Consider the following 12,416-nt stretch of genomic DNA (forward strand, 5'->3'; position numbering starts at 1 on the left):
GCTGGTAAATGGTGGACCGGCTGAGTGCAAGCAGCCGGGCTCTTCCAGCAGATCGATGCCATCTTCTCGCACCTCCTTTGCTTCCACCTCCGTGTACATGATGACGCAAGGCGAGTAAAACTTGATGTTAGTTGGGATGACAGCCTTGGCCCGTACACGAGGAAGAAGGGATGACAGCCTTCGCCGTAGTCCGGAGACTCCAAAGGACGAAGCTTGTGCCGTTATCGGTGATGATTCTGTGTGGGATGCCGTACCAGACGGTGATATCCACAATGAAGGTGACAGCAGTCGGACTATTCTGCTTCTTGATTGCCTTTGCTTCAACCCACTTCGTGAACTTGTCCACAGCGACCAGCATATGGGTCATGCCGCCGCGTGCTGTTTTGAATGGGCCCAGCATAACCAAGCCCTAGACGGCAAACAACCAAGTGATGGGGATGGTCTTGAGTGCAGAAGCCGGCAGGTGTTGCTTGGAGCTGAAGCGTTGGCATCCCTTGCACTTGCGGACTAACTCCTTGGAGTCGTCCAAAGTAGTCGGCCAGAAGAAACCATGGCGGAAGGCTTTGGCGACAAGGGATCTTGAGGCGGCGTGGTAGCCACATTCTCCTTGATGAATATCTCTGAGGATTGCCATGCCCTTCACTGGCTCCACACAACAGGGGAAGACAACAATCACACTACGCTTGACAAGCTCTCTATTCACTATTTTGTATGCTGCCTCCCGGCGTTGCACCTGCCAGGCCAGAATCTCGTCAGCTGGTAGCTCTCGGCTAACCAAAAAGTTGAGGATGGGTTGTGCCCAGGATGGTGCTTCTACCACTTTCTTGACAGCAACTGGTACCAGGGCGGTCGGGTTGGGAGGTGGCAGGTCGGAACCGGCCGTTGCTTGTGGCGTCGTTAAAGTCCCTGGGCCGACTGCTGCAGTCCCGGGGCCGGGTTCTAAAGTCCTCGGGCCGAGTTCGAGTGCTGCAGACCCCGGGCCGCCTGCCGAAGTCCCCGGGCCGACTTCTGAAGTCCCCGAGCCAGATCTGACTGCTCCGGGGTCAGCCGGCACAAAGACGGACTCCAGCAAAGGCTTGATAGACGGCTTGCGCAGGCACTCGAGGGAGACACCGACTGGAATGGCCCGCTGGGTGGAGCCGATCTGGGACAGGGAGTCAGCTTGCTCGTTGTTGGCCCGTGGCACGTGAAGGAACTTGCATCTGTCAAAGTGCCCGCTGATCTACTGGACGAGGAACCAGTAGCCCGACATGTTAGCATCATTGGCGTCCCAGTCGCCAGGTGACTGCTGGACCACCAAGTACGAGTCGCCATAGCACAACACTCGGTGGATGCCGATCTCCATGGCTAGCCAGAGCCCGTGGACGAGTGCCTCGTACTCGTCCATGTTGTTGGAAGCGGCAAAGTGGATCTGCAGCATGTACTTGAGCTTGTCACATTTGGGAGAGGTGAGGACGATGCCGTCCCCTAAGCCAGTGCGCATCTTCGAGTCGTAGAAGTGCATCTGCCGATGGGTCGAATCCAGAGCTGGCGGCAGGTACTGGGTCTCCGCCCAATCGACTAGGAAGTCGGCCAGCGCTTGGGACTTGATGGCGGTGCGGGGCTGGTAGAGGATGGTGTGGGGACCTAGCTCGATGGCCCACTTCACCACCCAGCCTGACGCATCTCTTTTGTCTATGATCTTGGCAAGGGGGGCGGTGCAGACGACCGTGATGGTGTGCTCCTACAAGTACTATTTGAGCTTCTTGGCGGCAAACTACACGCAGTAGCACATCTTCTGGTAGTCGGGGTAGTTCTGCTTGGAGGCGGACAACACCTCACTCTGGTAGTAGAGGGGCCTCTAGACCGGCTATGCCTTGTTGTCTTCTGGGCGCTCGACCACGATCACGGTGCTGCCCACCCGACTAGTGACGGCGATGTAGAGGAACACGGGTTCCTTAGCAGCTGGAGCGGCCAGGACATGCGGCATGGTCACCCTCCATTTGAGCTGGAGGAAGGCCTCGTCCACCTGGTCAGTCCACTCAAAGAAGGTGGTCTTATTCATCAACTCATACAAGGGGAGGGCCCTCACGCCGAGCTGACTGATGAATCGGCTGAGAGATGCCAAGCACACGGTGAACTTCTGGACGTCCCGCAACCGGGTCGCCCTCTGCATCCGCTCAATGGCCTTGATCTTGACAAGGTTGCACTCAATGCCGCATTTGGGGACCAGGAAGCTAAGGAGCTGGCTGGCTGGTACTCCGTAGACACACTTCTCCGGGATTATCTTGATTTGAAAACGCGGCAGGTTGTTGAAGATCTCCTTGAGATCCTCTAGAAGGGTGTCGTGCTTCTCAGTCTTCACCATAATATCGTCTACATAGATGTGGGCATTTCTGCTGAGTTGCTTGAGGAGGCACTTCTGCATTCAACGCTGAAATGTGGCGCCGACATTTCTCAAGCCGAACGTCATGGTCAGGTAGCAGAAGGCTCCGAATGGTGTGATGAAGGTGGTCTTCAGCCGATCGGCCGGGTTCAGCTTGATCTGGTGGTAGTCAGATTAGGCGTTCAGGAAAGACAGCAGCTCGCATCCGGCTGTGGAGCCAATCACTTGGTCTATCCGGGGCAAGGCAAAAGGATCCTTGGGGCAGGCTTTGTTGAGGCTAGTGTAGTCGATACACATACGCCACTTGTTATTCTTCTTCAACACGAGGACAGGGTTGGCAAGCCAGTCCGGGTAGAACACTTCCATGATGAAGCCCGCTGCCAGTAGTCGGGCTATCTCTTCACCAACGATCCTTCTCTTCTCTTATGACAGGCAACGTAGGGGTTGCTTGACCGGCTTTGCATCCGATCTCCCATGTAGCTTGTGTTCAGCGAAATCCATCGGGACACCCAGCATGTCGTTGGGGGACTATGCAAAGATGTCCCGATTCTCACGGAGGAAATCAACGAGCTCGTTTTCCTATATGCTGTCGAGGTTTGACCCTACGACAGCAAATCTCTCCGGGTGCGCCGGATGCAAGGCGATCTTCTTGGTTTTCATGGACGGCTAGAAGGAGCCCTAGGCCTCCACCTCCTTGGGGTCGCACAGCATGACCGGCTGCTCGTGGGCCATGGCCACCGCCCGGACAAGGAGTCGCTTCTCTTCGATGATGACGAGGGACTCGGCCAGCTGACTGCTGGCAGCGGTGCATGCGAGTGACTTCTGGTAGTCGCCGGCAATGGTGATGATGCCCTTGGGACCCGATATCTTCATCTTCAGGTAGGCGTAATGCGGCACCGCCATGAACTTGGCTACTGCAGGCCGGCCCAAGAGTGCGTGGTAGGGGTTGTCTAGATTGACCACCTCAAACCATATTGGTTCGCCGTGGAAATGGCTCGCCGAACATAACGTCGATCTTGATCTTACCGATTGGAGAGCAGGTAAGTCCAGGTACGATGCCATGGAAAACCGTCCGACTGGGTAGGAGCTGCTTCTCCTTGATGATTAGCTTCTCCATGGTGTCGCAGTAGATGATGATGATGCTACTACCACCGTCTATCAAGATCCGGGAGAAGCGGCAAGCCCGCCTCTCCATGGAGAAGGTGGAGTTCAGCATCATGGCGTAAGCACCCGGCGATGGCATCACAGTCGGGTTGTCTTCATGGCTCCAGCTGGTGGGCCTCTTGGACCAATGCATGAATTGGGGGACCTCTGAGGCGACAACATTCATCTTGCGGTGGTGCTGACGTCGGTTGTGCATGTCGTCGGCTTCACTTGTGAAGACAATGTAGGTCGCGTTGGCGTCGGGGAACTCATCCTGGAGCATTCCAACTGGCTGGGGAGCCGACGCCGGAGCAGATGGTAGCGTCGGGCCAGCTGGAGGAGGTGGCAGGCCCTCACCCTTGGCTATCCGGGTGAGCCAGTTGCACTTCCGAGTGGTGTGGTTAGATGGCTTCATGCCGCTGTGGAACATGGACGGGGCCTGATGTGCTTGCTCGAAGGAGAAGGTGGGCATCCATGCAGCCTTGCCGCCCTTCTGACACTTGGTGCCGGGTTGCCCCTCCGGCTGCTGGACTTCGACTGTCGCCGCTTGCCGGCTGTTAGAGGGTGGTTGCTGAGCCTTGCGCTTGTTGTTGGTCAGCTGCTGGCACCGGTTGGAGTCACCAGCCAGCATATGAGGGGCCGGCAGGAGCACCTTCCCAAAAGTGTCAACCCGGATCTCTGACTTCATGGAGGAGATGGCAGTGGCGTACTTGTCAGTCACGATCAGGAGGTCGTCTAGTGTGGCCGGCTCATCGCACAAGGGCTTATGCTTGACCAGAGTGTCTTCTCTGCAGCCGACAGTGAAGTACTCGATGGCCTGCACCTTGTTTACCCCTTCGCAGGAGTTGCGCTGCAAGGCCCAATGCATCAGGTAGTCTTGAGTGGACGCAATCAGGCCCTGAACGCACATGGAGAGCTGGCGGGGCTTGGAGTCCTCTTGTAGGTGTTGGTGAAGCTGCGGATGAAGACATCTTCGAAGTCCAGCCAACTATTGACATTGTACGGCTTGAGGCGGTTCAGCCAAGTCCGGGCCGTGCCCTGGAGCATGAGGGGAACGTACTTCACGGCAACGCGCTTGTTGCCATTCGTTATGCTGACGGCGGTGGAGTAGTCGACTAGCCAATCCTCCAGCTCATGGAGCCTTTGTACTTGGGAGTATCTCGAGGAAGCGAGAACCCTTTGGGGAAGGGCTCGTCGCCAATGCGGGGGCGGAAACAGGCCGGGCCGATTGCATCTTCTTCTTCTACGGCCAGGGACCGAGCAACCCGCTCAATCCGATGGCGCGCGTCGTTCTCTTCGACTCCTTCACGGGGGCCTAGCCGGCCTCCGAGAGTCGGATGATCAACAGGCGGTGGGGAGGCACTCCTCTCTCTGCGAGGAGGAGGCGGATCCTCATCCCACTGTTCCTCCACTCATGGACGGCCATGCTAGCTGCGCACGACCGTGAAGCGAGTATGCCGACTACGGCAAGCAGTCAGCTCTGGGTCTCATTGATCGCGAGCGCCGCCTGTTGGGGACCGGGAGGTCGCTCCATGCTCACGACAGGGGGGTGGTTTTCGGCTTGGTTGCCAGATTCCATCACGTGGCGGCCCGCGTCTTGCTGCATGGCTGCCGCGTCGAGGAGTTCCTAGAAGTGTGCCATCTGTCTATTATGCTCGTCGCCTTCCAGGTTGTCCAGTTCGTTTGCCGCCGCCTGGGTGGCGTGGAGATTCTCCATTGGTGTAGTGTAGACTGGGTGTCTGACTCCCAGCATGCTGGCTATAGCCGCCCCGCGTTGCCGAACCGCGCCTGCTCGGCTAGGCAGTCGATCTCGTGCTAGCAGGCTTCAGCGCGGCGCGTCATGGCCGACGACATGTTGGCGCTATCAAGGAGCGGGACGGGAGTGCTTCCAGCGTCGCCCCGTCAGCATTGGCAGCGATGGGGGTGGTGAGGCCTTGTAATGTAGCTCGCAGCGGGTCCTGGGCTGCTCCAACGGAGTCCCCGCTGCGGCCGGTGACCATCACCTCCGCGACGATGCCGGCGTCGACGCTATCGACGGTAGGAGGGAGCGGGTCATTGATGATCACCACGTTTCCAGGGAAGGCATCAGTGAAAACTGTGTCGGAGTCGATGAGCATCTCGACGGGCTCGATGAAGGGGTCAGTGGAGCCGACAGACTCCAAGTCGGAGGCAGGCTCGTTGGCGATGCAGAGTTTGCTGAGGAGGTCGATGATGCAGCTCACAGGGCAGGCTGCTCCCACATGGGACACGGGCTCGTTGGAGAGGTTGATCTTGCCGATAAGGTCGGCGATGATGTTCGCTGAACAGGCCGCCTCCGCATCAGGCAGCATGCTGATGCACGCGCTAGCGGGCGCACCGGGCTGGCTGATCAGGACAGCCGCGATGAGCTCGCCGGAGAGGAAAAGGGCTCCCATCCAGAACATGTTACCGGCCGACGATGCACTTAGCCCCACAGTGGGTGCCAAATGTCGGAGATATCATGCGACATATGCCAGGGGGTGGCTTATCATGGATGGGGATAGGAGTACATAGTCGGGCCCTAGAAGCAGGAGTGAGCGAGATCTCGAACGCCTATGAGTCTTACCCAGGTTCGGGGCTCTCTGTGGAGATAACACCCCTAGTCCTTCTTTACGGGGTCTCTACACGATGACTAATTTCAATAGGTGGCTACAAGGTTGTTCCTTGAGTTGTTCAGTTAGAGGAGGAAGAAGGGCATGGCTAGCTCATTTGCCTCTTTAGCTATGGGTGTGTATGTTTGTGTGGGTGCTGAACCCTTTGCGTGGGTGAACCTGGGGGGTTTATCTAGGCCTACCCCCAGGGGTACAATGGTAATACGGCCGGGTGTAGGACCCAGACGTCATTGTCTTGGGGGGCGGGTTCTCCGCCGGCTGCTGGGCCCGCCACCTAGTGGGTCCCGTCGGCTGCCATGAACCCGGCCGACAGGTAGGGCCCGTCGCCTGCGGGCCATGCTGATTGCCTTTCACTGTAGCCTCGCCCTTGAGGACGGAGGCCTCGTCGGGGGATGCATGGCTATAGTCCCACCGTCTGGAGGGCGCTTACTGTAGCCACGCTCTGTCTCTTCGGGTTAATGGAGCGCAAACTCCGAGGGGAGGGACGACCATCTGCTAGAGGCTGGCCCGCCCCCGAAGCCACCTTCTTGGGGTTCGCCGTCTTCTGGTTGCTCGTGGATAGGTAGGGCCTGCCGCCTACGGGCCGTACCGACCGCCCGTCGTGGGAACATGACCCTGGCTGTCGTGGGCTGCATCATGAGTCGTATGGCTACAGTACTATGCGAGGAAGGCAAGCGACCGTCGGGTCGGCTTGCACTGTAGCCACGCTCATCCGTGATACAGGGGGTGGTCATGTAGCCATGCCCCGTCTCGTCGTAATGAATGGGCGCAAACTCTGAGGGGACGAGGGGCCACCTGATAGGAGCCAGTCCCCTGAGGCCGCCCTTTGAGTGTAAGCCGTCTTCTGGGAGCCGGCCTCCTGGGCCAGCCGTCCCAAGGAGCCGGCCGCATGCCCAGAAGGTGCAAGGGGCTTTTCTCGCCCCGATGTCTTGAAATGTCATGGGGTGCATATGAGGCTACCCGTGGTCAATCTCCGACATGATCAGAAGAGATCATGTGGATATGCCCCTCACATATAGATGTTGATCAATTCCAAGATTGGAACATGGACATATCTTATTGATAAAGAGCATCTTCCCCGAGGCCAGATTTTGATTACAATGAGATTTTCACGGATGCATCTCATCCAACTAGTGCAGAAGCTCAGGAGAAGAGTGAGAGAGCAAAGGCTGCAAAAGCAGCAAAGGCAGCCAGTGCACCAGATGCTTCAACTGTGATGCTTAAGACCAAGCAAGATCAACTCAGCTATCTGCCTGAAGCTATAGTGAGAATTGAGAATGGCCTGGCCACCCTGACTCAAAATCAAGAAAGTCTTGAGAGGATCATAGAGACAAAATTTCATGACCTAAATATAAAGGTCACTAAGATATGGACCATAGTGGAGAAACTCTAGGAACAAGTTGAGGACAGGAATGACAGACCTCCCATAGATACCTTTCAGAGAGTGCCAAGGACACAAAGGTCTTATGCAGTGCCAGTTGTCAGTGACACCAGGACTACACTTTCAGCACCTGTAGCAACTGCCACAATTGCACCTCTAGTTTCAACTCCTCCAGCTCCATAGACATCTTTGAAAGCCTTTGCAGATGCCCTCATCTCCACGCCATCTATGCACACTGGAGCAACCAGCCAGAAGACCACTTTAGGAGCTCCCAGAGATCGTTCCTAGAGTTCCGCATAGCACTATGCATTTTCAAGCTTTCATGTAACTTCTTGCCAAAGGGGAGAAAGTGTATAGATCATTAGGCTTCGAGAGAGAGAGAGAGAGAGAGTATGTGTGTGTGTGTTTTGCCTTTTTTTGCCTCTCTTGCTCCTTTGATCATTTTCTTGTTTGATTCATGCATAAATATTTGTGCTATGTTTGTGAGATACCCTTGTGATCATGTGTTTTATCATACTATGCCTTCATGTGTGATTGCTTGATGATTCCTATGATATTTGTGTATGATCAATCATGTTTATCCTTGGTGAGGAGTGTATGTTCTTTAACTCATCATTTTGAGCGCTCCACCAAGATGTATGTGACATAGAAGAGTGACCCATGATCCTAATCGATTGTGCATTTGCATTCAAAAGAAAATTTTAAATAATGCACCAATTTAGGGGGATCTATTGCTTATCACATACTTCTCAAAGAGACGATGTATTTCATTCATATTATCATTATTTGAAGCTTTGATCTATATGTTGTCATCAATTACCTAAAAGATGGAGATTGATAGTGCAATTAATCCACGGGTGGTTTTGGTAATTCATAACAACATATAGCTCATTGAACAAATATCCATTCAAGTTAAATATTTCAGAAAGTTCAATGATTGGCATGGCATGGACTAGAGATGTGGACCCCTCAAAATGCAAAGGACAATGATTGGCAAAAGCACAAGACTCTTCATTTTCATTTTAGTGATCAAGATTACATTGAGTCCATAGGAAAGCGAATCCTATTAAAAGGGGATGAGGTGTTTCTTAATGATCCACTTGCTCAAAGTGCTTAGTGATATTGCTCCAAAACCCTAAAGAACTTTCTCATTTCCACATTTTTTCAAAAGTCATAGTCAAACTCGGCCCCACCGATTTGATATATCTGGTGCCACCGAGTTCATTTTCCCTAGCCACTGTCAGAAACCCTAGACAATTCGGTCAAACTAATACGGATCTCGGTCTCACTGAGATGGCCTTGCAAACTCTCTATTTCTTGTTGTAATTATTTCGGTTGCACCGAAATGTGCAATCGGTCCCACCGAGTTTGCTTGACCAACTCTCTGTTTGCTCTTTGCTGAAATCGGTCTCACAGAGTTCATGCAATCGGTCTCGCCGACATGAGGTTTTTCCCTAGCCCTAGCACATCGGTCCCACCAAGTTGATCCCGTTGGTCCCATCGAGATTCCTAACGTTCACATTTTGAACTAAATTTGTCACATTGAGTTCTTCTATTCGGTCTGACCAAGTTGGATCAAATGTGTGTAACTGTTAGATTTTGTGTGGAGGCTATATATACCCCTCCACCCCCTTCTCCATTTGTGAGAGAGCCTTCAGAACATGCCTACACTTCCACTACCCATTTCTGAGAGACAACCACCTACTCATGTGTTGAGACAAGGACTTTCCAGTCCAACCATAAGAATCTTGATCTCTAGCCTTCCCCTAGTTGCTTTCCACTCAAATTATCTTTCCACCATAGCCAAATCCGTGAGAGAGAGTTGAGTGTTGGGGAGACTATTATTTGAAGCACAAAAGCAAGGATTTCATCATCATCACACCATCTATTACCTTATGGAGAGTGGTGTCTATTAGATTGGTTAGGTGTCACTTAGGAGCCTCCAACAAGATTGTGGAGTTGAACCAAGGAGTTTGTAAGGGCAAGGAGATCGCCTACTAGATCTACCCGAGTGAGGCAAGTCCTTCGTGGGTGATGGCCATGGTGGCATAGACAAGGTTTCTTCTTCACGGACTTGATGTAGGGTTGAACCCTAGATGGCCGATCTTTCACAAAGGGAGTGGATCCCGCGATGAACACAAAGAACACGAGGTGAAACATGAGAGAATCACTCAAACCTACAAGATACAGTCACGCATATGATAGATCCTTGAAACCATAAGAGATAAAAGATCCACGATCAATAAAGGACAATACAAGTGGCACGATCTTCTCCGTGAGGAGGTCTTGAGGTCTTCCCGTTAGGGGTCTTGAAGCCAAGAGGATCTTCTCCGAAGAGGTGACGGTCCCTCGCGGTGGAGTAGATCCGGATGGATGAGCGAAGCTCTATCTCACATATGAGCTATCACAACGCTAACCCTAGAAAGAGGGAGGAGGATGAGTATATATAGTCTAGGGGGCGAAGGGGTACATGGGCCTCGGCCCTACACAATGCATAGACAGGGGAGGCCGGACGTTCGGGCGTCAAGCTGGATGTTTGGGCTTTCGCGAAGAGGCGGATGTCCGAGCTAGGGGGCCGGATGTCCGGGCTGGCGGGGTTGGTCTTGATGCATTCGGGGTGAAGGACGCCGGATTTCCGGGCTTGGTCAGATGTCTGGGGTGAGGCAGGATGTCCGGGGCGTGTAGGTTCTTGGCGGCTGTCGGGCTAGGGGGCCGGATGTCCGGGCAGGCGGGGTTGGTCTTGATGCATTCAGGGTGAAGGATGCCGGATTTCTGGGCTTGGTCAGATGTCCGGGCTGAGGCAGGATGTCTGGGCGTGTAGGTTCTTGGCGGCTGTCGGGGTGGATGCTCCACGGGCCGGATGTCCGGGTCCTGGAAGCTGCCTTTGACTCCTTCCATTGGTTATCTTCATCTGTGAACTTGGGACTCATTCGTCTTCACGTGCATCTTCGGGAGGGTCCTCTTGGTACCTAAGCATGCACAACATTCTGGACTTAGGTAGTAGCCATGTCTCGAGTGGATCATGTGTGATATCACTAAGGAAGGAAGTGACCTCGGTCTCAAGAGCTCGAGCTCTAGGTCCTCTTGGCACTTGGTGCGATGATGGTAGGTCCACGCGGATGACCGCAAGATGTTGCGCATCATCTCCCCTTCCCTTGGGAAAGATGCGACCTCGGATCAAAATCTTCATCATCATGGTAGGGAGAGAGATCTTTGACATTGAAGATGATGCTCACAGAGTACTTTTCTCATGGAATGTCAATCTTGTAGGCGTTGTTGTTGTAGCGTTCAAGCACCTTGAAGGGTCCATCCGCTCATGGTAGAATTTTTGACTTGTGTTCGTTGGGGAAGCGTTCCTTGCGAAGGTGTAGCCACACAAGATATCCAATGTTGAATACCATGGAGTGCTTGTTGATGTTGAGTTTGGTCGCGAGTTGTTGTACTTGGCGCTCAATGGTGTGCCTTGTATCTTCATGCATCTTCTTGAGGTAGTTGACTTTGGCACTTGCGTCCATGTTTGTGGGCTCTTGTAGTGGTAGGGGAAGAATGTCCAATGGGGACAACAGGTTGGAACCGTAGACGACCTCGAAGGGGGACTTGCCGGTAGTCGAATGTCTTGCCCGGTTGTAGGCATACTCGGTGATGGGTAGGCACTCTTCCCACTCCTTGATGTTCTTGTTTATCAACATGTGTAGAAGAGTTGAAAGAGTCTGGTTCGTGACCTTCGTTTGGCCGTTGGTTTGAGGATGGTATGCAGAAGAGAACAAGAGCTTGATTCCGAGCTTGGCGCATAAGGTCTTCCAAAAGTAGCTTAGGAACTTGACGTCGCTGTCCAAGACAATCATCTTTAGCTCTCCATGTATGCGCAAGATTTCCCTACAAAAAAGATTAGCTACATGTGAAGCATCATTTATCTTGTTGCATGGTATGAAATGTGCCATTTTAGAGAATCGGTCCACAACAACAAACACTGAATCCTTTCCATTTATAGTTCTAGGCAAACCAAGGACAAAATCCATGCTAATATATTCCCATGGGTGATATGTAAATGGAAGGGGCATATAAAGGCCATGATATTGAGCTTAAGTCTTAGCTTCGCGACATGTAGAACATCGGTTGGTGAAGCGTGAGACTTCGCGGAACATCTTGGGCCAAAAATAGTTCTTGGAGAGCGTAGCAAATGTCTTGTTGCATCCAAAGTGTCCCATTTATCCTCCTCCATGAGGTTCCTACAAAAGTAACAAACAAAAAGAAGACTCAGGGATACAACGTTTGTTACCTCTCATAAGATAATCATCTTTGTTGTAATAGCGTTCCCAAGATGTACGCGTCAAACATTTGGCATAAGGAATAGCAAAAGTAGGATCATGCGCATACAAGTCTTTTATGTGCACAAAGCCAATGACATTCAATTCACGTTTGGTGACCAGCATGCATATGCAGGAAAGAGCGTTCGCCACAATATTTTCCTTACCTTTATTGTACTTGATAACATAAGGAAGTGACTCAATGAACTCACTCCATTTAGCATGACACTTGTTCAACTTATTTGACCCTTAAGGTATTTAACCATTTCATGGTCTGTATGGATGACAAATTCATGAGGGCAAAGATAGTGTTCCCATTCATGCAAAACTCGCACTAAAGCATATAGCTCTTTGTCATAGATGGGGTAATTTGTCGGCGTTCTGGGAACGGGGGTGCCCAGACTTGCCTGCCTGCGGCCCGCGGCGTGGCCGAGCCAGCAGGCCGTACGACCCATCTTCACCAACAAAGCATCCAAACCCTCGTGAGGGTCCAAGCCTCGCGAGGTGGACGACGCAAGACCTCCTCGGGAGTAGCCTAGCTAGGCAGGTTCTCGAGGAGCAGAGATATCAAGGCGGGGTAAACCTCACGA

The 12,416-nt window shown here is 52.9% G+C and overlaps 1 protein-coding gene across 1 annotated transcript; it reads right to left on the reverse strand.

The window, feature by feature from the left end:
• Window positions 1–409: 409 nt before the first annotated feature.
• Window positions 410–2,407, reverse strand: LOC147979419 (uncharacterized). The gene is made up of 4 exons (XM_087515201.1): window positions 2,114–2,407; window positions 1,856–2,008; window positions 1,305–1,723; window positions 410–1,202 (listed from the first exon to the last, which is right to left on the reverse strand). The coding sequence occupies exons 1-4, from the start codon at window positions 2,405–2,407 to the stop codon at window positions 410–412; spliced, it is 1,659 nt and encodes a 552-aa protein (XP_087371327.1).
• Between the last annotated feature and the right edge of the window lie 10,009 nt (window positions 2,408–12,416).

The sequence above is a fragment of the Triticum urartu genome, chromosome 3A (assembly GCF_056163025.1).
Source record: "Triticum urartu cultivar PI428250 chromosome 3A, HENAU_Tu73, whole genome shotgun sequence".
NCBI classification, from domain to species: Eukaryota; Viridiplantae; Streptophyta; class Magnoliopsida; order Poales; family Poaceae; genus Triticum; species Triticum urartu.